The 26,159-nt window shown below is 39.3% G+C and overlaps 1 protein-coding gene and 1 pseudogene across 5 annotated transcripts in view; one reads left to right on the top strand and one right to left on the bottom strand.

Moving 5' to 3' along the window:
* The window catches only part of EGF (epidermal growth factor), a 93,490-nt gene that overhangs the window by 42,919 nt on the left and 24,412 nt on the right, over positions 1–26,159 (bottom strand). For 3 of the 5 annotated variants that reach the window (XM_027102825.1, XM_027102826.1, XM_027102827.1), the window contains exons 3-9: positions 25,220–25,401; positions 24,578–24,805; positions 22,897–23,099; positions 8,878–9,003; positions 7,705–7,827; positions 2,625–2,747; positions 1,000–1,125 (exon numbers count right to left, since the gene is read on the bottom strand). In XM_027102825.1, coding sequence (XP_026958626.1) covers positions 1,000–1,125; positions 2,625–2,747; positions 7,705–7,827; positions 8,878–9,003; positions 22,897–23,099; positions 24,578–24,805; positions 25,220–25,401 — 1,111 coding nt within the window. The remainder of the gene's footprint in view (positions 1–999; positions 1,126–2,624; positions 2,748–7,704; positions 7,828–8,877; positions 9,004–22,896; positions 23,100–24,577; positions 24,806–25,219; positions 25,402–26,159) is intronic. The other 2 variants (XM_027102828.1, XM_027102829.1) reach the window with 1 other exon arrangement.
* On the top strand, positions 5,924–6,857 carry LOC113618713 (60S ribosomal protein L30-like; annotated as a pseudogene).

Raw genomic sequence — 26,159 nt, 5'->3', positions numbered from 1 at the left:
GCAGTACTTGTTTCTTAATTTCCCACCAGTACGGTGTAGGTTAAGAGAGGCAAGAAGACTTCCTTTTCCATGAGGTGACATACGGCCAGAATTTCATCACTGGTTTCCTCCCTGTCTAGGTGCCTGCTTTTAAAATGCAAATTACTTATAGAAAGAGACAGTATTAAGTAACAAACATCTTAACTAAATGATGTAAGTCTTATGCTGTGTAATCTCCTTGATTCACACATATTGAAACATTAATATTAGCAGACTGTATTAATTCATGTCCAAAAAATACCCCTCTCTGGTCTGGACAGTTTTAAAATGGAGGTATGATTATGTGAGTTAATAACTAGACCCCTGATAATTTTCAGAGCTCAGATTATGCTATATTAACTAAGGCCCTGAGAAGTTAAGAGTACTGGGGTCTAAGGCAAGCTCTGTAGGCTCATCATTATGTTATCCCAGATTACAGGCATAATGAACCTCAGGAGAGATTAAATCAATTTGGCATAAATCTAGGATTTCCAAGGCTGTTGAAGGACATGAGATGTAATATCAGAAGATGAAAAAATAGTTGAAGCATACAACTTCATATTAAATTTTGTCATGAAAAGGACAGAACTTGTCAAAGTATTATGATTATTACATTCACCAGAGAGATAAAAATCAAATCAATCAACAAATATTTATTAAATGCCCCTTAACTATAAAGTGTTTTAAGACTATTCTGGTTATGACTTTCACATATACTGGAATGCCATACCTGATGTTATAGTAAATCTTTGCTTAACGCTAATTCACTTCAAAATGTTCCTCAAACACAGAATTATTATTTATATAATATTAATTTATGTTATTTATATTTATAATGTGATTTGTTTTCCATTTCCAAAAATTAAAAAATCAGACTTTCTATGCAGAAGCCAAGAGCAATTTAACACTTTCTAAATAAAATGTTGTTTTTCACATAATCTTTTTTGCAGAGACACACTTTCAAATGTTCACAGCACTAACCTGAGGCTGTACAGCTCTTTTTGTCCAGTTGTAAGTCATAGCCCGGAATGCAGCCACATTCCCAGGATACTGGGCTAAGAGGGATGCAGAGCTGGCTACATCCACCATTATCGGGAGATGAACAACCTACAAAAAACAATTCCTTGGTAATGATGCTATGGTATTAAAAAAATATCATGTTTTCATCAAAATATTAAGGTGAACCAAATATACGTTGCTTTTTAAAACCATTTCCACAATCATTCATATTGTCACAATCAAGCTTATTTTTCAGAGATTAGGAGGAAAATGTCACCATACTCTACTTCCCTATAACCTGACAGCTTCAGTGTTAATCCTTCACATCCCAATGACCCTTGTCTTCTTGTTCTATCACTGAATTTGTGAACAAGCACACTGGCAGCTGGCTGGAATAAAAAGTGCATTTTGATGAGATTGACAGCTGGTCTAATTCTTCCTAGTGATTAACATATTTTTTTCTCTCTCACATTTTTGGTCTCTTGACTTCTTTTGCTCTTTTTATTTAAAAAAATGTCACACATAACTCTTTGCTAATTTTGAGTTATAGCCTTCACTCTATATGCTTAAGTCTCTATGAAGATAAAAGTAGGGAGGTATTCATAGGTGCAAGGAACAGGCTAAGCGCTCCACATCCACCACCTTGTTTAATGCTGGTCACAAATCCAGGAGGCAGGTATCGTTAACCTCTACAGATGAGGAAACTGAGACCAAAAGAGGGCAAGTAACTAGTCCAAAACTACACTGCTAGTAACTGGTAATGCTATCTCAGGGCTGTCTAGCTTCAAAGCTCTTGCTCATAACCACTACACTATGCTATCTAAAAAGAAAACACAAAAATCTTATTTAAATCCATATGTTAATCCATTATGTAAATATCTTTCAATGTGTAATGTTGGAAAATCTATTCTCCTTTGTCAGTAGATGGATTTTTAGGTGTCAGTTAGAAAATGAATGTTTTTTTTTTTAACATCTTTATTGGGGTAAAATTGCTTTACAATGGTGTGTTAGTTTCTGCTTTATAACAAAGTGAATCAGTTATACATATACATATGTTCCCATATCTCTTCCCTCTTGGGTCTCCCTCCCACCCTCCCTATCCCACCCCTCTAGGTGGTCACAAAGCACCGAGCTGATCTCCCTGTGCCATGCGGCTGCTTCCCACTAGCTATCTACCTTACATTTGGTAGTGTATATGTGTCCATGCCTCTCTCTCACTTTGTCACAGCTCACCCATCCCCCTCCCCATATCCTCAAGTCCATTCTCTAGTAGGTCTGTGTCTTTATTCCTGTCTTACCCCTAGGCTCTTCATGACATTTTTTTTCCTTAAATTTCATATATATGTGTTAGTATACGGTATTTGTCTTTCTCTTTATGACTTACTTCACTCTGTATGACAGACTCTAGGTCTATCCACCTCATTACAAGTAGCTCAATTTCGTTTCCTTTTATGGCTGAGTAATATTCCATTGTATATATGTGCCACATCTTCTTTATCCATTCATCCGATGATGGGCACTTAGGTTGTTTCCATCTCTGGGCTATTGTAAATAGAGCTGCAATGAACATTTTGGTACTCAAGCAAACGATAGGCAGATAAACTTACCACTACAGGTTTTCCCATCTGTCTCAAGCACTGAGCCTTCAGGACAGAAACATATGGGACCGTCTGATGTCAGAACACAATCATGACTGCATTCAGACACATTGCTTGGGCAGGAAATTAATTCTAATTAATGAAAAATAAGGTCAAGATTAGTGTTAAATCAGATTTGTGGAAATTTGGTAAATTCAGTTGCTAACAAAAAAAATGATATCCTGAAAAGCATAAATTAAATAAAGATTGAACATTTATGAATTGCTGTGGTAATAGAGATATAAAAATAAAGAAAAAGTTTCAATTCTAAAACAAATTAAAGAAGGAGTTCTAATTTTGGAAAATGACTCTAGTTTCCTCAAAGTTTCTTCTCTGGCAATTAATACTTTTTATGTTATTAGTCATCAAAATTCCAAAATATTTTAAATGGAACTTGGGCAAATGATTCTCAAGTTCATCTGGAAAACAAATTACATGTGTAAGAAAACTAAAAACATTGTGTAACTATGGTTAGGTGTAAGAAGAGAATGAGAGGCTCTAAACAAATATAAAATGTATCACAAAGATGCAATAATTAAAAGAGTGGGTAGTGAGTACAGGAATAGACCAAGAGGATAATATCAATAGAACCAGACAGAAAGTTCATTTTATTTTTTTGCAATTTGTAAAATTTATTTTGTCACAATTTCAAATGAAATTAGCAGTTTTGCACTTAACTAACAAATTTACTTATCTACCAAACAGTTTCTCAATGGTTTGGTTTGTCAGGAACTTTGTAGATATCTGATAACTCATTTGCTTATGATTCTGGACAGCTATAGATAGAATTCAGATTGCCCCAGTCTAAATGTCAAGGTTTATGTCAAGCACAACGTTTTACAGTTTCTTTAACTTTTTAAATTAAGATATTATTTTCAAAGAACAAGGCTCCAGTTTACATCATTACCTTAAAAAAATGAAGATTTATTTCAATGGAAGATAGTTATTGTGAAAGCATTTTTTGCACTTGAAAATTATTTTATGTAAACTTACGTGGATTTTTTTTGCATCAAAATATTCCCTGATAGTATTAAAGCAGGTATTATTATAAGTTTTTCAGAATATACCTTATAAATGAAATATAGTTATAGGAAAGATTGGAAAGCTCATTTTAGAAAAGACTTAAGTACACATAAGAATACAGTATGTGATAAAGGTATTTTAAATCATTGAGCATGTGTCATCCAGTAAATGGTAGAGAAATAAATGAGTAATGCTTTGAGGCAAAAGCTAAATCCCTACCATAAACCACACATCAAAATAAGTTCCAAGTAAATCAAATATTAAAATGTAAAATATATACCATAGAAGTTCTAGCAGTTTTGACAATCAAGTGAGATTATGTGTGTCCTACTTGACACATAATGGACTCTAACATATTAACATCATGCACTTGAGTATATCTGCTCACAGATAAACCACATGGTATTAGAAGAAGGGCAAATTCCATAAACAATCACGAAGGTAGTGGGTAATTTCCAAGAATTTCATTACCATCCATCCATTTTTCTGTGCCTTGTTTCACAAGCACATATAACATCCAGACTAACATATTCTCCATCATCTGTGAAGCAGTACTAGACAATATACATGATATATTTTTTTTTTCTTTTTTGGCCGCACTGCGTGGCTTGTGGAATCTTAGTTCACTGACGAGGGATTGAAACCTGGCCCCTGGCAGTAAGAGCGCCAAGTCCTAACCACTAGACTCCAAGGAATTCCCACATGATTTTAAACATTCGTTTCTACTTAGCTATGTTGGTAGATTCAATAAGAAACCTATAAGAAGGTATCTGAGTATGTAATCCTAAATTTGAACTGAGAATATTCATATAAACTCATAATGTATTTCTCTTTTTAAAAAGTGTTTTCCTAACTCTGATGCCCTAAAACACTCAGAACAATAACTGACTTTGAAGCAGGTTATGTTTTCTAAATACAATTTCTCATAAAAAGGAAGCAGTGGCCTTGAGAGATTGCTGATTCTAGGTCTAGAACATGGAATGTACAAGACAAGCCTGGAAAATATGTCCTACCAGGTAAGAGAAAACTATTAAAGACTACTGGGGTCTGGAACCCATTTGAAGATTCTCCCACCAGCCAAAGAGGAGACAACTTGTTCATCAGTAAGAATAATAACTGCAATGTGTTGAAACATATAAAAAATGTTAAAAATCCAAGAGTTCATAATAATACTTACAAAAAACAAATCTCCCAAAGTCATTGAAGTCACCATCACGCTGATGCCAAAACCAGACAGAGACATTACAGGCCAATATCTTTAATGAATATAGATGCAAAATGCTCAAGAAAATATTAGCAAACCAGATGCAAAAGCACATAGAAAGGATCATACATCATGATCACGTTGGATTCATTCCAGGGTCACAAGGATGGTTCAACATATGCAAATCGATCAATATGATACACCACATCAACAAAAGAAAGGACAAAAACTACATGATCATCTTGATAGATGCAGAGAAAGCATTTGATAAAATTCAACATCCATTTATGATAAAAACTCTTTCCAAAGTGGGTACAGAAGGAATATATCTCAATATAATAAAAGCCATTTATGACAAACCCACAGCCAATATAATACTCAATGGTGAAAAGCTGAATGCCTTCCCATTAAAATCTGGAACAAGACAAGGATGCCTACCTTTCACCACTTCTATCTGACATAATATGGAATTAACAGATGCACACTACCATATATAAAATAAACAACAAGCACAGAGAGTTATATTCAATATCTCAATACCCAACAAACTACAATGGAAAAGAATTTTTAAAAAAGAATACAGATATATACATATATATGTGTATAACTGAATCACTTTGCTGTATACTTGAAACTAATGTGATATTACACATCAACTATACTTCAATAAAAAATAAAATTAAAAAACCCCATTGGCCACCTTTGGAAGGTGTTAAAGAACCAACCCATTATCCTAAATATAAGTAAACAAAGAGAAAACAGGTCATCATTTATACTGCCTTAACTGTAAGAATTGTATCTTGAAGTCACCAAATAGTTAATGAGAGAACACTCTTTTTATAAAGGTATTACAATTCATGATTAAAAAGAAATATTAGAACTAGATATCATCATTCAAATCCCCTGATGAAATAATGAATCTAGGAAATGAGTGTTAATGGCCACTACAACCATTCCCTGAAAGATGAGTGGGCTCTTTCTTGCTCCCAGCAGTCTTTGCAGCTGCTCTGGGTTGGGCGCAGTCCTACCCTAAGGCAGAAAAATGGTGGCCGAAAAGAAGACGAAAAAGTTGCTGGGCCTGATGACCTCTACACTCCAACTCATTATAGAAAGTGGAAAGTAAGTGCTGCAGGTACAAGCAGATTCTGGAAATGTTCAGACAAGGCAAAGAGAAACTGGTCATCCTCACCAACAAATGCCCAGCCTTGTGGAAATCTGAAACAGAGTACTACACCATGTTGGCCCAAACTGGTGGCCACCACTACAGTGGCAATAATATTGAATTGGGCACAGCATGTGGAAAATACTAGAGTATGTATGTCACTGGCAAAGCCCACTAGGGTCCTCGGGAAAAATAAGATGGAATCTAGGTGATAAGGTCTAACCTCTTCTTTGGGCCTAGTCTCGTTTCAGTTGCATGTAGGAGGCCGTGTGCAGAGGCCTTGCGTCTAACACATGGGATCAGAGTTCCCAGCGCAGAACTGCCGCACCTGTTACTGCAGCTCAGTGGGCTGTATGCAGAAGCACTGTGCTCGACACCTCGATTCAACATGGCAGCGACAGCCGTGTGCAGAGACCCTGCACCCAGCACTGCGATCTGGAGCCTGAGCAGCGCGCTTGTGTGTGCCCAATGGGAACTCCGCCCCCTCCCAGCTGTGGAGAACCCCATAAAGCAGCCCTGCCCACGGCCTGTCAGGGGAGCGGGTACTATGGAGGTGAGCTCATCTCTCTCCAATCTCTGGTCCAGTAATAAAGCTTTCCTTTGCTTCTGAACCAAACTCGGTCTCGTCCTATTGGCACTAGCGATGCCGGGCAGGAGGACCCTTGTGAGGACTGACTGGAAAGGGTCAGTAACATGCACACTAGCTAATATTGACCCAGGTGATTCTGACAGCATTAGAAGAATGCCAGAATGGACTGGTGAAAAGTAAATCGTGCATATTTTTTCTTCAGTAAAACTGTCCAGAGTTTGTTTTTTTAAAAAAGAAGATGACCATTGGGGAACTTTAGAATGGATGACAGAGGGAGAAACAACCAGATGTTATGTGTCTCCTGATGGAAGTATAAGCATACCAATGAAGTATTATTGTCAAAATTTCAAAGCCTAATCTGATCAAGCCTGCAGATCTAACTACAAGTTTGAGAAGGACAGGGACATCTTAGAAGTGTGTTCAGTAAAATCCAGAGTGTGAGAAACTCTGCAGGAAAAGAACAGTTTCTTCAGCAACTACTTGCAAGGGGAAAAAAAGAGGAGAGGGAATCTGTAGGATAAGAGAGAGAGGTATCAGCTAATATCAGCATAGCACACGGAGCTTGTTTGGATACCTAGTCAAACAAATCAACTGTTGAAAACTTTTTAAGATAATTTGAAAACTGACTAGATATTTGATGTTATTAGGGAATTATTGTTAATTTTTTTAGTTGTGATAATGGTATTGTGGTTATACCTGAAAACTGACTGGGTATTAGATATTAGGGAATTCAAGCTCGTTTTTTAGATGTAATAGTGTATCATGATCATGTTTTTTACATGCTTACCTTTCAGAGATATATAATGAAATATAATGAAATATGGATAAATAAACAGTAAAATATATAAATACATGCTTGTTGGAGGTTTTGATTTAACAGGTCTGGGATAGAGTCTGGTCGTTCACATTTTAAAAAACAAACCAAAAAAAAAAAAAAAACAAACCAAAATAAAACTCCAAGGTACTCCTGATGCATGCTGTTGATCGAGGACCACCAACCCAGATCACAGCCACCTTAGAAACATCAGTGCAAATGGAGGAAATAATGCAATAAATACTTGTTGTGACTTACGGTGACACCGTTTCCCATCAGGAAGCAGAACAAATCCTACAGGGCATGTGCAATAATAGGATCCAGGGATGTTTTCACACCCAAGAGTACAGCCATGATTCCAAAAGGCACACTCGTTGACATCTACGCCATAACAACAGTAAAACAGTTAGATGGGTTTTTTGAAAATAAATTGTAGTATCACTAATAAGTCAGCAAAAAGTAGGGTATCTCACACCTTGATCTGCTGTAACTGACCACGGCAAGACTGTTTTTGCTACTCTAACAAAGAGTGAAAGAAATTAGTTCAATTATCATGAAAGCCATGGCTTAAACTGTCACAGTTTATACTTTCAAATACAGATTTTCATATTAAAATTACTCCTGGAATAAAGTAGTACTATTTCCCCTGAAAAGGTATAGCCATTTAAGGCAAGCACCCTAGAAAGTTCTTGACAAGGGCAGGACATCCCCCTGCTTTGCTCTTCACTTTCTCAATGTTGACAGGAGGCCCTCACCTGAATATGGGAGCATTCCCTAGCTTCCAGATCACTGTTCTATGCTATGGCTCTCGCCCACTGGTCCCATGTAAGCTGGGGACTGCAGTTAACAGGCAGATGCCAGGTTTACCTGAAGTCTCACCCCAACTTATTCCACTCAATGTATTCATTGGATTCTTTTCATCGGTAACTCACTGGACGTCCCAGGAGAAAGGACATGGCATTTCTCCTTGGGTTAAGTACATCGGGCCTGGAGTCTCACAATAGGACGAGCCCAAGATAACCAGACAAGGTGCCGTTTCTCAAGATTCCTACCAAACAGTTATGGGATGAGATGTGGGAGTCACATACCCTTTGAGGATCTTATGAGAGCTACGGAACTACTCCCCTAAAAAATCTGACAATACTGACATTTTGCACACCGTCAAACCCACAGAACTCCATAGAGTCCACTCAGAGAATCCCTGCCTTATATCCATCCCTGAATAGCCTCTGAAAGTATCTGATCTGGGAACACAAGATATAAAGGAGACCTGAAAGTGTTACAGGGGCTTAAAATTGGGGAAAAAATAAAATTGCTTTTCTGGGGGAAAAAAGGAGGCAACTTGAAATTGGTTCCACATGGAGGTTCTGGATTGCCCACGGAAGACCAGCCACTGGCCCAGGTGGGCTGTGTTCGCTCACCACACATTACCTTCACAGTTCTTTCCATCTTGGCTTAAAGCGTATCCCTCTGCACACATGCACACATGGGACTTAGGCTCTTGCCCACACGTGCTGCTTCTGCAGTTACCTTTCCTCAGTTTGCAGAGTTTCTGATCTAAAAGAGAAGGCGGTTAATTTGGAGTGGACGTGTGTTTTGACAGGGGCAGTGCACGATCCCCTCACGGCTCCTAAGAACTCTAATCTTCCCGTGACATCAGCAGGGGTGTTGCCTCACAGAGGTGGCACTGCTCTAGGGTCGAACATTAGCCCAAATCACTCGGCATTCCGAAGCCCATTTATTTCTCTAGTTGTATCTCTCCTACAGTAGCTCTCGGGATAGGACGTCCTAATTACCTGGAGATGTCGTTCCTTGGGTTACGAACACTAAGCACAACTTGATAGCTTTTTCTTTTTGACCTGCTTTTATCAAAAGTATTTATTTATTTAAAAAATAAATAAGGCAATAAACAGAAATGCTGAAAATGAAATATCTGTTTAAGAAGCAAATAAAGGCTGCAAAATGAAGAACATCTCTTCTTAAGTATAATATTTATAGGTCAGATCTATATATTTATGTTTTTAGGATCATTATGTAAAGAACAACTTCTTTCAGACAGTATATACCACTGCCATATGTCTTATCCCCAAGTTTCTGAGTTTATTGCTGCCGGCATTCCATGTGTGACAAAATAGCCCAGGGCAAATAGTAAAATCTGCTCAGTAAGGTAGGTGCTTGGATGAAATTAGCCAAATAATACATTGAACAACAGATGGCCAACTTGGTACCTTTGCTTTTCAAAGCCAGAGTCAAGGGCTAAACTAGTAACACATATATCCCTGTTCGAATTTTGTTCCTTCTCAGTTTTGCCAATTTTAATAATGACTTTGTGAAATGCTCTGGAAATACAGAGGTAAGCTTGAATTTGAGGGCAGCTCTCAAGGTGCATGTAGTTATGGAGGCCAGAGCTCTGGCAATAGGTGACGGCAGGGGAAGAGGACCGGGGTCAGGCACCAGGAGACCTGGCATAGCTGAGATCAGTGAGAGCCTGTGAGTAAGGGGAGGAGCCCACTAAAAACACAGCCTTGCCGTGAAAGACACAAGAAACAAGCCAGCGAGAGCCTGAGCAGAGTAGTGCACAAGGCTGAGACCGTCCCCCATGCAGGTCTGTTCCTCTGGTCTCTGTCTACTTAGAAAGGTGCCCCTCACTCTGCCTCTACCCCTTTCCTTCTACTAAAAGTTACTAAACACTTTTCTTGACCGACAAAGCATCACACATTAGAAACGTATTCTTGCCCCCTTGAAGATGTTTCTAATGTACCTTGAGACCACCTGGAGGGCACGTCACCCTCTAGAGATTCTGATTTGATACATCAAGGGAAAGGCTCACTTTTACCGGATTCTGGAATGATTCTGACGCTGGAGTCTTTACACCACACTTTGAGAGACACTGACCTAAAGTACTAATGGAATATCCCACTTTCACCTCAGTTATGTATGCCTCCTTTTAGCTAATCTGTGTTATTTCTTCAGTTATTTTAAACTTGTTTATTCAGATCTCTTGATAGAATTACATGCACAATTATTTAATACTGTTGGAATATTATCAACTGAGTCAGTTAAGATTTACACTGAATAGTTTTTTTTATAATTAAAAAAAATTTTTTTAAAGTTATTTATTTTTGGCTGCGTTGGATCTTCGTTGCTGTGCGCGGGCTCTCTCTAGTTGCGGTGAGCAGGGGTTACTCTTCCCCGCGGCGCGCGGGCCCCTCACTGCGGCGGCCCCTCCCGTTGCGGAGAACGGGTTCTAGGGGCACAGCTTCAGTAGTTGTGACTCGTGGGCTCTAGAGCGCAGGCTCAGTAGTTGTGGTGCACTGGCCTAGCTGCTCCGTGGCATGTGGGATCTTCCCGGACCAGGGAACGAACCCGTATCCCCTGCATTGGCAGGAAGATTCCTATCCGCTCTGCCACCAGGGAAGCCCTACACTGAATAGTTTTTGGATATTGATTCCAAAAATTTTGTTTCTTGTCCATGGTTTTTATGCCAATTATGCATGTTTAGTAACATTGTTTTTCATGTTCCTACATGCTTCACATATCAAAATTTTAATTAAGAAAATTAAAAACAAAATGACCCCAATTTTTAAAGTAAAGGACTAAAGTCAGAAACTCACAAATGTACTGGAGACAAAATGTACCTAATTCAAATTTCTAAAAAAGAACACGTGATTGTTTTAACTGTATTTTTTATAACGTTTACAAATTAACAACAACAAAAATCCAGAAAGGCCTGATTAATAGCACCTTTTAATAGCCTTTTAATAGCACCAAAGTGCTACTACTTTCTTGAGGTAACCAAAAAGTGAGAGATTATGCTTCCTGTAAATATCCCTTATAAAAATCTTTCCAAACCCAGTATGATAGACGACCACTGCATTAAGAATTGGGAAAACTGAGTTCTGCCTTTTACATAAAATCACCTTATCCCTTTGACTTCAGTTTCCGTGAAATAAAAGTGTTGAAGTAGATATTCTCTGAGATCCCTCACTTAAAAATATATGGTTCTATACAGAATCAAATGTTTGTTGTAAATTCCTCTAAATTTATACCTCTAAAGATTCTTAAACCTTAATACCTGCTTATGATATGTTAATGGAGATTCAAACTGACTTATGGAGAAAACAATTAGTGTCTAGGGTACAGGAGATTGCTCTGTTCTTCATCTAGATCCAATGTTATTTATCTTTTTTCGTACTTTTCTACAACCTCTTACCTGTTCTTCTGTGTGTTCTTATTATCAACATCATCATAATTCTATATATACATGTACATTAATCAGTCAGCTTTTGAGGATAAAGCATGCATCCCATTCCCATTCATAGTCCCAATAGCACCTAACCTGGTGCCTTTTACAACACAGGGGTGCTACAAACATCTGGAATACATGCACAAAAACCTGTGATCATGAAACCTGCAACTTAACTCCTTTATTTGGTTTCTCCTTGAATTTCCAGTCAACCTCAGAGTTAGAACTCAAATAGATGGTCAGTATTCTTTCCACTATCCCATACTGATGATGGTTTTAATGATACTTATTAACAACATACATTACTATTCAATGATGAACATAGGCAGGAAAGCAATCACTATTCGTCTCTGAACGGCTGTGCTGATGATGTGACCCCAATTCAGACACTAAACACTTAAAAGGTCATTTTAGGAAGAGGCAAAACATAGAGGATTGAGGGCTGTATTTTGTTTAATCTCCTTAATCTGCTGTTCTTTAGCTTCAAATGAGGCTGAAGCTAGCACTTAGAATGCTGCTGCTGACCTCAGATAACCCCCCTCCCAGAGCCCAGCAGTGGAGCCTAATTACCTTTGAGCTCAAATTAAAGCTCCTAAATCATGGAGTTTAATGTCCACCACCAACTGCGCCTTCAATAACTGCCCAACTCACAAGCTCTCAGGAGCTTTGCTATAGCCAAGCAAACTATAGATTTCACCCTGGCGCACTTCTGAAACAACACACGTGGGATTCCTGAGCCTGCTTCTTTCCGCTGACCACACCTTTCTCTCTACCTCAAATTCAGTGTCAGACTCACCTCATCAACAAAGCCTTTCTAGTCTCTTCCATTTGAACCCATTCACTTGAATCATTCTTTTAACTAAATATTTAGCGCCCCCAATAGTTAAAAATTTGAATAACATTTTATAAAGCATTTACGTTATCACATGTAATTTTTCTAACAAGCCCTTGAGCTACGCAGAGTAATTGTTGTCTTCCATTTTACAGATTAGGAAATAGTATCTTAAGGATCACATATAGGTAATAAGGGGTAGGGGTGGGACTCCAGCTCAAGTCTTCAATGACAGACCTCACCTCTTTAAGGTATATAATATGTGTGTTTGTGTATACGTATATACTTATGTATATATATAAAATATAATTATGGGTTTTTATAGAAATATATATATTTATATTATTCATATTATATATTAATATAGACCATTGTATACTGATACATAATAAAGTTAATATATTAACATATTAATATGTTATGCTATATACTTTATGTATAATAAAATATATAAATTATATATACAATATATTTTTCTATAAATGTCTATGATTTTTGTTTTATTTATTTATTGTCTTTTTCATTAGTGAGTTCCCTGAATAAATGACTCCCTCACCTTCCCCAAAAAACTTCCCAAACTGTGTAATATAGAAGTTTATTCTTCTTTGTTAATAGAAAATAAGAAGGAAGAAACGAGAAGGGTTATTCTGTGCTATCGGAATTCCTAATTATAGTTTAAAAAAAAAATCACTTAGCCAGAACTTAGCTACTTGGTATCCTTATCCATCTAAACCTAAGAATCAGAAAGTAAAGAAATAGAGACTTCCCTGGTGGTCCAGTGGTTAAGACTTCTCCTTCCAATGCAGGGGGTGTGGGTTTGATCCTGGTCAGGGAGCTAAGATCCCACATGCATCAGTGGCCAAAAAGACAACACATAAAACAGAAGCAATATTGTAACAAATTCGGTAAAGATTTTTAAAAATGGACCACTTAAAAAAAATGTTAAAAACAAAAAGAAAGTAAACAAATCAACAGCCTCTGAGCAGTTAAAAAATAAATGCCTTTTACTCTCAGATGCAACCCTCAGGCCCACTCAGTCTTTCCTTATTTCAGACCTATTTCTGAGGAGCTTGGCCAGTCCACAGCATGAAGATGCAAACACAAGGTGTGGAGGCCTCCGCTCCCATTGTTACCACCCCCATCTGCAGTGCATTCCCCCCTAGCAGGAGTGGCTACATGATTCCGATGTTCTTTCTTGCTGAGCCCAGACACAGTCTCAGCGCAGCATTCCAGACCACCAAGGGTTAGTTACTGGTCATCTTTCCCACAACTAGAAGCCTTATCTCAGGGCTCCTCCTGGAGAAAGACGGCATAATCTGAGTGTGAAAATGATAATAACTGCAATGAATAAAAACATTTCAAATATTTTTTACATCCTTGAATTTATAAAGATGCTTTTTTTAAAAGAAGGTCACCTCTGGAGGATACACTAACCCTTTATTCTGAAAACAGATAAATTAAGGGAAAGATTAAATCAAGCATTTAATTTACCTTTCCTATAAAAGATGCTCCTCAGGGAAATCATAGAGCTGATGTGGAAAAGTTATTCAACTAATAAGCAATGATAGAATTAGAATGTCATTACTTCAAACCTCTAACGAAAAAATGCCTCTAAGCAATGACAATTAATAACTTGTAAAGCCATTACACAAAAGGCTGATAGGAAACACTATAATGGACAGACCAGGCTGGCAACACCTGAACCACTGATGAATCTTGAACATCACAAAAAGAATGGAGACCCAGCCACTACATGCCCTCTGGCGTGGTCACTAGGAAGCATGCGGTACTACCCGCAGTACCACCTATAAAGTACTCTTGCAAAAAATCTGAATCTGATAAGGCTTCTAGGCTAAAACTACCAGTGTATAGGAAAAACAGAATCATGTTAAATGACACCACGGGGATAGAATCTGAAAACTCCAGAATGTGGGAAACTCTAAGGGACAAATGATCTGGGTTCCTCAACAAATGAATGGCAGGAAAAAGTCTCAAACTAAAGAGGCCAGAGCCAGGCATATGGAAACCAGCAAGAAGCAAGAGACAACAGCAAGAAAGATAGAAATTTGATAAAGAGCCATTCCAAGTATTTAAAAGGCACTTCCCATGGCAGCCATTTGGTGTCAGGGCAAACCTGCATTAAAAACCCAGCTTTGGGCTTCCCTGTGGCACAGTGGTTAAGAATCCGCCTGCCAATGCAGGGGACACGGGGTCGAGCCCTGGTCCGGGAAGATCCTACATGCCGTGGAGCAACTAAGCCCGTGCACCACAACTACTGAGCCTGAGCTCTAGAGCCTGCAAGCCACAACTACTGAGCCCACGTGCCACAACTACTGAAGCCTGCATGCCTAGAGCCCATGCTCCACGACAAGAGAAGCCACCACAATGAGAAGCCTGCGCACCGCAACGAAGAGTAGCCCCTGCTCACCGCAACTAGAGAAAGCCCATGTGCAGCAACAGACCTAACGCAGCCAAAAATAATTAATTAATTTTTTAAAAACCCCAGCTTTGCCTCAAATCAGTCCTATTCTTGCCCCAATGACGTGTATCTTTGTAAATGTGACCCTCATCATTGAGAAAATGTCAATAACTAGAAATATGTTAGGAAGTACAGAAATCCATAATTTGCTAAGATTTCTGTAATAAATAACAGAGCTTTGGGTGTTTGAACTGATAATTTAAACTAGATGAAAACAGAATATAAGTGTAGATGAGGATATGGAGAGATTGGAATCCTTGTGCACTGTTGGTGTAAATGTAAACTAGTACAGCCGCTGTGGAAAACAGTATAATGGGCCTTCAAAAAATTAAAAGTAAAATTACCGTATGATCCAACAATTCACTTCTGAGTATATGTTCAAAAGAATTAAAAGCAGCATCTCAAAAAGATACTTGCAGACCCATGTTTGTAGCAGCATTATTCCCAATAGCTAAAACATGGAAGCAACCCAAGTGTTTATCAAAGGAGAAACAGATAAGCAAAATGTGATCTACACATGCAGTGGGTTATTATTCAGCCTTAAAAAGAAAAGAAATTCTGACACATGCTACAAAACAGATGTATCTTGAGGACATTATGCTGAGTGAAATAAACCAGTCACAAAAAGAGGAATATTGTATGATTACACTTATATGAGGTCGTTAGAGTAGTAGTCAAAATCACAGAGACAGAAAGGAGAATGGTGGTTGCCAGGGGCTGAGGACAGGCATAAGTGGGGAGTTCTCATTTAATGGCTATAGAGTTTCAGTTTTACAAGATGATAAGATATATGGAGATTAATGGTGGTGATGGGTGCACAAAAACTGTGAATGTACTTAATGCCACCTAACTGTACACTTAAATATGGCTAACATGATAAATTTTATGTTATGGGTACTTTACCACAATATTTACATTTTAAGAAAAACTTATGTGAAAATAATATTCATATATCTAGGATGATTCTTTTCTAGACGTATCAAAAAAACCAAGGTTTTACAGTAGAAACCCCAGCAATGATGTAATCAAAGTGAATTAGAGTCCCACCTGGGCAGTTTTAGCTACACTAGTCATTTCCATAAGCAGGTACATTTCTAGGTGGAGACAGTTCTCCTTCAGGAACTCTCAGAATTAAAGAAATTCAGCAATATTTTTCTGCATGAAATGAATGCAAAGTATTTTAAACAGTGTTGATGACAGATGTGCTTCATTTTCCAAAGAAGACGCTTTTGAAATTCTCTTATGAGCTTAAAACTGGAATCTACATTTTAAAGAATCACAGAAGAAAGCAAAATTGTTTGCACCTTTTACAAAAGAACATCTGCGAGCAGTAAAACTATAGTTGCAAATTCTCTAAATGTTGAGCTTGAAATAATGCCATTAACACTGTATACAAAGAAGTTCCCACACTGGCTCTGAGATTCATACACAGTCTGCCTTTTGTATCCATGAGTTGCACATCTGCATATTCAACCAACCGTGGATCAAAAATATTCTTTAAAACAATTCCAGAAAGTTTCAAAAAACAAAATTTGAATTTGCCTTGTGCCAGAGACTGTTTACATAGTATTTACAATCATTTACATAGTATTTATATTGTGTTAGGTATGATAAGTAATCTAGAGATGATTTAAAGTATAAGGAAGGACGTTAGGTAATATGCAAATACTACACTATTTTATAAGGGACTAGTGCACCCTCGGATTTTGGTATTGGCCAGAGTCCGAACAAATCCCCGTGGATACTGAGGGACAGCTCTAACAGTATAGGTGTCAGGGCAGCCAGGAGAACACTGTTGCCTAATAAGTTAAATCATGACAACAAAAATGTGAGATCAACTCTGTGTCTCTTTTCAGAGCGCCAGAGGAGGAGTGTGTGTGCGTGTGTGTGTGTGTGTGTATGCTTGTGTGTGTGTGACTGAGAGAGAGAGACAAAGAGAGAGACGGAGAGAGAGAGAGATTGATTTTCTGAGTTCCTGAAGTGGAAAAAAATTTTAAAAGAGAAAAAAAAATAAGGTTTGGGCCCCATAATCTGTGCAAACTGAAGCTTTTAACCACCAGCAGGCCATGCATAGACAAGAATATGCCAAATGACAGCTTATTCCAAAACAATTAAGGCAAACCTAATATAGGAAACTATAGACAATAGTGAGAGGGTAGCTGGGGAGGCAGCATGGTGTCAGCCTGCCTGAGTTCAAATCTCGGTCTACCCCAGTGTGACCTTGAACAAGCGACTGTGACATCTCTGAACCTCAGCTTTGTAATCTATAAAATGGTACTAATAATCACACTTAATTTGTAGGGTTGCTGTGGAGATTAAATGAGATAATGTAGGAGAAGCCCAGACCAGATCATTCTGCACCCAGTCAACGGTCATGACTATTATTTCTAAGAGCAATACAACCTGTGCCATTTTTCTATTTCCTACGCAGCAGCCCATGTGATTCCCAAATCTATTACTTCTAGCCCAGACCTTTTTCCTGAAACCTAGACCACTTAATGAAAAGAAAGAAGAAAAAGACTGAAGCATAAAAGAGTCTAAAAGACTCTGAAAAAGACTCTCCTTAGAGTTAAGCTGCAAAGATCTGCTGCAGAGAAAACTGATTTAAAACACTGGGATTTATTCATAACTATACAAAAGGGAGCAGGCTCGCTGAACACTGTCTGGCCAAGGGCAGGGGCTTACAACATGGAAGAAAGGCAACATGTATTCAGATATTAAATATCTTTGGAACTTGTTCCTCGTGGTATTATTTAGCAGAGAGAGGGTACCAAAGGGTGTTTTTCTCAGTCTTTTTTTTTTTCCAACTATGGTTTATTAAATGTCCTCTAGGCACTGGGAGTACAATGGAGAGTTGTATTCTGTGTCCTCATAGGACAAAGGAAGTTGAGGAAGACAGACGATTATGGCAAAACATGATAAGTGCCCTGTGACAGGGGAAATCTGCTATTTTCTGCAAATAGCTACTGAGGCTCTGAGGTCAGGGAAAGTGTTCCTGAAAGAGCTGTTTCTCAGAGGATGAAGAGCAAGCCACTGCCGAGAATTAGAAAGAGTGCTCCCAGGGAGTTTCCTGGTGGCCTTGTGGTTAGGATTCAGGGCTTTCACCGCCATGGCCCAGGTTCAATCCCTGGTCGAGGAACTGAGAGCCGCAAGTCGTGCGGCGAAAAAAAAAAAAAAGAAAGAGCGTTCCAGAACATGCCAAAAGGCTGGAGGAGAGAGCAAGCGTGCCTCCCTGGAGGAAGTCAAATCTTTGAGGATGGCTGCAGCCCAGACTTTAATGCAGAAAATGGTGAGAGTGGAAGCTGAGAAATGAACGGGGTACCCCGTGAACTAGTTAGATACAAAGACTGGGTTTTATTATTGGCAATTGAGAGTTGACAACTGATTTTAACCCAGGAACGACACGATTGGGTTCTTCGTTTTGAAGGGTTATACTCCCTGCAGCACGGAAAAGGGAGGTGGGGGACACGAATGAAGTGGGCACCAGGGATGGAGAGCTCTGAGAGGGGCCCAAGTGGTTAGATGGTAGGTAGTAGAATTGTCAGGAGCTGGAGACTGATTTCATGGTGTTGGAACGAGAAGGAGGGAGGAAAGGGCAACTCCTAGATTTCTGCCTGTCGAGGTGGAGGTAGAATGCTACTCACCAAAGTAGGGACACTGGAGGGAGAGAAGCTGGGGAGAAGGGAGGGGAAAGTGAGTGGGTCAGTTATTTCCTTTGCTCCTGAAGCACTTGCAAGAAATCCAAGTAGAAATGCTCAGAAGGCAGGTGAACATGTGGGCCTTGAGAAGGAAACTTGTGCTGAGCCTGAATGTGTACATCGACGTGGCCCCAGCAGGACCCTGATCCTGGAGGAAGCAGACTGCAAGAGAAGGCACCAGAGTGACCACTCTCAGGAAATAGGTCAGAATCATCAGAAAACCAGCCTGATGCTGAAACTGTGGCCCTACTACCTCGACTTGGGCTCATCAATCTGCATCGAACTCCTCTATAACCAGCCAATCCCAATGGACAAGCCGTGGACAAACAAGCACTTGTTTAAACTGACACATTACTCTTCCTGGTGGAGCTCTGTGGCTTTGCCTTTGTAAGCCCCACCCTTGCCCTTGGTCTTCATCAGGGCTGCTCCCTTTTGTATATTATGAATAAATCCCCAATGTTTGAAATCACTTTTTTCTGCAGCTTAGCTCTCACTGTGCCTCAGGTTACCGCCCCCCGCTTCATTTGTCTATATCTCAAGAAAGAGGTCTGGACTAAAAATAATATATTCAGGAGTCAAACAGGCTACAGCATAGGAAATAAAATAGAAAAATGCCACAGGTTATACGGCCCTTAGAGATTAACAGTGCACAGAACCGTCCGAGTGGTTCTGAGAAATCACTTGAGAAAAAATCAACCTGCTTAACTTTATTTAACCAAGTCTGTCTGAATCATCTGACCCTAAAACGTTTCTTCCTTCCAAATAACCCTTACAGAACTAGTGTTTGGAGAACATTTTGATAAATGATAGTTTAGGCATTTTTCATGAGGTAAGTTTGTTGGTCCTATTATTTGTATAAATATATATTTTTTATAACAAAAATAATATCAACCAAGTTACATGATTTTTCTCAGCTATTTCCTCACTGAAGTAGTCTCACTACTAAATGCCTTGCAAACCAAGGTACTACTACTGTTCACTTTGCCAGAAGAGCTACAGTTGTAAGCCTATTCTTCAGCAGGAATTAACCAGCCTCCAGAAAAGTACATCTTTTTTTTTTTTTTTTTTTTTGCGATACGCAGGCCTATCACCGCTGTGGCCTCTCCCATCGCGGAGCACAGGCTCCAGACGCACAGGCTCAGCGGCCACGGCTCACAGGCCCAGCCACTCCGCGGCATGTGGGATCTTCCCGGATCGGGGCACGAACCCGCGTCCCCTGCACCGGCAGGCAGACTCTCAACCACTGCGCCACCAGGGAAGCCCAGAAGTACATCTTTAAATGTGAAGGCTATCAGGTACTTTGAGAACCTTATGGAAGTTAGGTACCATCTCCCTAGACGGACAATTGCATATCTTCATCTAACATATACAATCAAGGGCTTCACAACCCTAAATCTCAGGTGAAGAATTTCTGCTGTACATGGCACTAAAACAATTTAAACCTATTTGATGATAGCCAAAGTAACAGTGCTCTTGAAATCAAAAGTCCTTTGCACTTGGACCTCATATGAAGCCCATCCTTTGATCAATAACTAAAGCCAGTATCTCCAGTGCCAACTGCCTTCTAGATTCCAGGTTTGCCTGTAGCTCTGCCGCTGGCACCGTCTTTCCAATCAAATTCTATTATTTGCCACATTGTTCTATAGTGCATCATTGTAGATTTTCTCCTGAAATTCATGCTTTCAATATCCTATTTGAACTCCCCATCAAAGAGGCCAAGTAATAGTGAAGGACTCTGAAGAGCTTACCTGTTTATGGTAGAAAGAACACTAAACTGACAGACAGGAATTTTTTCCAGAATCCATCATTTACAAGGTGTGTAATCCTGGAAAAGTCACTCTATTTCTCTAGGCTTCATATTTTTCAATTATGAAATGAGTACAATAATTGAGGACCTTTCTGTCTCACAATGTTGCTGTGAGAAACCAATATGATAATGTCCAAGAAAATACTTTGGAAATTATGAGGTTACATATAAATGTAAGAGATAGTGATGATGATGATGATATCTCTAACTACTGTGAATGAGACCAATAATTATTTATTCATAGTATTATAGTTGTTGGTTCTAATTTTATTGTGAGTCATCACCACTTGGACAATAAGTTGTATCTGACCTTCAGTCGAAATTTCCCATGTAAGGTAACTGGCAGTATATCAGATGCACTGCCTTTATGTGTGGAATACGGTCACCATCTATTCTCTAGTCTTGCTACTTCGTTGTTGTTCTTTAATGCTGTGCTCAAGCCACAGTTGAATTGTTTACCACAACTCTTGCTTTTTAAATTCAAATAAGTGAGTTAAAAAAAATAACTTGCCTGAACAAATGCTTCATCTCTAAGAATTTGTCCTTGCAGTTTCTCATCTCTTGCATTGAAAGTATAGTCATTACACAAGTGAAATTATAGTTTCTATCTAAGTTTTTTAAAGAAATAGATTAAAAGCATTTGTACTATTAGTTACCTGCCTGAGGATATAAGAAATAACAATGTCAATTCCCCCTAGCTTCTAACCTCCCTTTGACAGTCTCACGCCTGTTCTCTGTTCAGTCCCTTCAGCTCTCTTCAGGAGCTAAGTCGAGGGCAGGTACAAACCCATTTATATGCTAATTGTGGGAGGGACTTATAGTCCCTACCATGTCCCACATTATTACCAAATCCTAGTGGCATCCGACAGGTAGAAAGGAGAGAAAACAAACAATTCCATCTTTATTTTGGAAACTCACAAGGCTAGTTGCAGATGAAATTAAATATATTTTAAAGCCCTCTTGAAATAAAATGTTTACATAAAGGCAGATGTTAGTGTAACATAATTTATGTGGTATATAAGCCATATCAAGACAGCCTACCTAAAAAAATGATTATATGTGAAGGAATTTGTATGCCTGTTAGCATAACTGACGTCATCTTGGGCCCTTACAGTTTCTCCTGTCCTTCTGCTGACCCTACCCAGGACTGTGCTGTGCAGTGAATCACTTCTCTGTCATCAAGGGCTTTGTAGGTAATAATCATAAGGACCAGGTAGCCTCTATACTCTTTTAGTCCCCAAACAATGATGAAAACCTTCCCTGACATATTCCTGGCACCCATGAGTCTAGTGACCCATTCATAAACATTGCTTCCAAGCACGTACCCCCATACCCCAGGTTAACTATAAAATTGTCCCAGTGGCCCCTCGGCAGTGCAGAGTACATCTGTGAATGCTTCCAGATCGTTGTCTGCCCAATTCCAATCCCACCCTGTAAGTTACTCTGTAATAAATCAATCCACTGATTATACGGAGCTGCCTGCCTCATTTTTTGGTCTTACGATGCTTCCTCAGTTCAATGGGCACTTTTCGTTCCCTTCGTCCTTCAACAGAATTCAGAGAAGACTGCATTTGAACGTAGAAATTTGGGACTATGACTAGATTCAGTGAATCCATTTATTTTACTAATTCTTTATAAATAAATAAATAACCACTGAATATAGGGTGGTTTACATCAATCTGTCCATCCATCCGTCAGATATAGTCCCTGCATGCATGGCATTTATAATCAAGTGGGAGAGAAAATCAAAAAGAAAGCAAAGTGGTATGTAATTCCATGTTTGATGAGTTCAGTGAATATCTATCGAGAGAAAGATAGGAGGTGAAGGGGCCTACTTTGCTCGGAGGACCAGAGAAGGCCTACCTGAGTACATGACACTTAAGCTCAGAACTGGAGAGAAGTCTAGGCAGAGAGAAGAGTAACTGCAAAATCCTGAAGGTATGAAGGAGCTTGGCATGTCTGAAGAACTCCAGGAAGACTTGTGTTAGAGTCCAGTGAGGGGAGGAGGAAAAGATGCTGGATCAAATGGGTCAAACATTGGTAGGCCTGGCTAAATGTTAAATTTCGATCTAAATGCAAAGGAAAGCTTTTGAAAGATTTTAAGCAGGGGGGGTTAACAGATCAGATTTACTATGTAAAGGCAAGAGGAGAAAACAGAAAGATTAATTAAGTAGCTGCTACAATAGGCCAGACAAGATATGCTGGCTGTTTGGACTATGGTGGTGGCAGCTCGGTGGGGGGGCGGGGGGGGGGGGGGGGGCGGGGGGGAGTGGACATTTGAGATGTATTTAGGAGGTAGAATGGAAAGGATTTGGTGGTACATTGGAAATTGAGGGTGAGGCAGTTGGGGACTATGCCAGACTCTGTTTGAGGTCAAAGATGACTCACCAGGTGCCCAAGGATCACCCTCTGCCTTGGGCTGTACGAGTGGATGCACTACTTTAATTCCACCAGGTGGTACCAATGATGGACTGAGGTTAATTTTAACCATATTCTTCCCAGTGTACTTGTTAGCTATCCAAATTGTCTTCTTTTTCCATGTTGAATAGAAAATACGATCACCAAAAAGGGACATCGCAAAAAAATTGTGCCTAAAAACAACAGGAAAAACACATAAAGAATGGCAGAACATTTCTTCTGGGCTTATTAGAGTTTCACTTCATTTCAATTTATCGTCTGAATTTTAATCACCTACGTTTTCAATTGTTTCTCATTTAGGGTTAGAAACAGATATTAAGTTTAAATTTTTCTTTATGTAGCCATAATCTGAATTAATAGGATACGATTTTTAGCTCCAGATCCATTCTCATTCTTTTGCCTCTCAGCACCTAAGTGTGGTGAAAATAAAATAGGGAAGAAAACAGAAACAGGATAAGAGTGGACTTCAGGGCTTCCCTGGTGGAGCAGTGGTTGAGAGTCTGCCTGCCGATGCAGGGGACACGGGTTCGTGCCCCGGTCCGGGAAGATCCCACATGCCGCGGAGGGGCTGGGCCCATGAGCCATGGCCGCTGAGCCTGCACGTCCGGAGCCTGTGCTCCGCAACGGGAGCGGCCACAACAATGAGAGGCCCGTGTACCGCAAAAAAAAAAAGAGTGGACTTCAGGTTGTGTCAGTTTTGCACAACTAATTGCTGCCTCTTGCCGCAAGCTAGAGTCAGTTGCTGGCAAGATAGCAAGTCAAATGAAAGACAGATGCTTCACAAAACATATGACATAGTAATTCCAAAATGAATACCTATAACCAGCATGTGAAAATTTATTATATGCCAAATACTCTGTTAATTATTTTTATTTGTGTTTCTTTACTTAATCTTCACAATAATCCCAAGAAATAGGTCTTATTATTATCCCCACTGTATGGCTCTCAGCATAACTGATGCCATCTTGGGCCCGTACAATTCCTCCTATCCTTCCGCTGACCCTACCCAGGACCGTACTGTGCAGTAGATAACTTCTCCGTTGTCAAGGGCTTTGTAAATAATAGATATTGATTAATAATCATTAGGATTGGGTGGCCGCTATGCTCTCTTAGTCCCCATAAAATGATGAAGACCTTCACTGCCATATTTCCAGCACCCACAAGACTTAGGAATAAATCTTGACTGAGGAATGCACTTCCTGTTTCCAAGCACATATCCCCATACCCTAAGTTAACTGTAAAATTGTCTCAGTGGCCCCTTGGGAGTGTGGAGTGCAGCTACAAATGCTCTGGATTGCTGCCCACCCAATCCCACCCTCTGAGAAAGTTACCCTATAATATACTGATCCATTGCTTATATGGGGCCGCCTGCCTTGTTGTTCAGTCTCAAAATACCATTTCAGTTCAGTGGGCACTTTTTGTTCCCTCCCTACTCCGACACCCACATTAAAGGAAACAGGATGAGAGAAGTTGTGTAACCTGCCCAAGTCACTCACCTAATAAATAGTAAATCTGGGACTTGAGCTCAAGGTTTTGGACTCCAAAATCTGTACTAAACCACTACACCAGTTTAGCTGACAAAAGTAACATTCATTGATCACACAAACTTCAAATGGCAATTGTGTTATTTTATACCAAAAGCAAAACTTACTGTGTGTGATGTTGGCTAAAATGGACGGCACCTCCATCGTAATCACAGGAACAAATACGAGAATTGCTTCTTTCTCTGTGGTACTGAATCCAAAAGAGCCGTTTCTCAAGCACATCCAAGGACACAGCTGTTATTTTCTCTGATGTCTCTAACAGAAGCTTCACTTCCACACCACCGAGATCCGCTCTGTGAAGGCTGCCCGCCACCTCTGAAGACCAAAACATAAACCTGAGGGCAAACACATCATGTAGACACATAATTGAATGTAAGGTCACTGAAATGGCTGACTTCTCTCAGTTTTTCAGTAATCCCCGGATGTCTGCACAGGACGAGTTTGACTATTTTGAATGAAAATTCAATTCAACAAATATTTATTGCCCTGTTATGGCAATTCCGTGTGATTTCAAGTTAGAAGGAGAATTACGCTTCTCTAGCAGGAAACCATGGTAGTCAAGAGTGCTACTGGTAGAGCGAGCCTGCCTCAGTTCAAACCCAGGCAAACGCCCTATTGAAAATGGTGTTTGTGCATTGTAAAAGAGAGTCTTGGTCTCAATCAGGAGGTCTCTTTAAGTCAAAATGTTATGATTCCATGAATTTCAGATCTTGAAATATATTTCAATGTCCAAAACCAGCAGCATTTACCTTTCTACTGGATCAACTGCTATATTTGCAGGATATTTTAAGGCACTTAAGAGAACACGGGAATTGTTTCCTTTCATATCTGTTGCTGTAATGATTCCTTCCTGTTGATTTGACCAAATAAGTTCTTCATTGATCCAATTTATTGCCATTCCTGAAACATTTTTCTCTATCTCGCATATTTTCTGTAAAATCAAATTTTAAAATTGTTATTAATATTTCCCCATTCACAACAAAACTGTTTTTATTGTTATGTATCAAAGTTTATTCTTTTAAGTTCTTGTCATTTTTGTGCATTCCCAAAATTTAAATGATAAACTAGTCATAGATACCGTGCCATTATTCAGATGCAGCAATATTCATCCTCCCATGTGAATATTTCTGGGCATAGTATTTATATCACAGCTTTGAGATGAAAATTTATTCTATATTTATTGAAATTAGGCAATCAGCCATAAAGTATTAATTATTTCAACTATAGTAACAGTGGAATTTCCATGCTACCTTAAGGTTAGTTTATTCAATTCCATTTGCTAACGGAATTTTCCAGGTTCTCACCTGAACCCAATTCCAAGCTTTGCTAAATTCTGGCAAGATTCCCTTGGAGGTTGTGCATAGAGGCATGAAGTAGATTAATTTCTTCTGGTCCCTCTTCCTCCCTTTATAAAGGGACCTTCCAGGTCCCTCCCTTTCTAAAAGTCCTCAGTGCCTTCAGGCTCTGTCCCCAGGATCTGAATAGCAGGGCTTTTCTTTATGCTCTCTCGTGATAAAAACAACTTAACCAAACCTCAGTTATCTCCTAGTTCCAGCATGTGCAGGTAAACCAGTCCTCTAGGTACGCGGAGGGTGAGATTGGAGGAAGCCCTGATTTGTACCATGGCAGACTTCCGTGGTGGAAATATTCCCACAATCACTGATTTTCAGCTACCGATGTGAAATCAGC

Source organism: Aethalodelphis obliquidens, unplaced genomic scaffold, assembly GCF_003676395.1.
Source record: "Aethalodelphis obliquidens isolate GAN/ISIS:26980383/991018 unplaced genomic scaffold, ASM367639v1 scaffold6, whole genome shotgun sequence".
In the NCBI taxonomy this organism is placed as follows: domain Eukaryota; kingdom Metazoa; phylum Chordata; class Mammalia; order Artiodactyla; family Delphinidae; genus Aethalodelphis; species Aethalodelphis obliquidens.
This window is presented reverse-complemented; position numbering and strand designations above follow the sequence as displayed.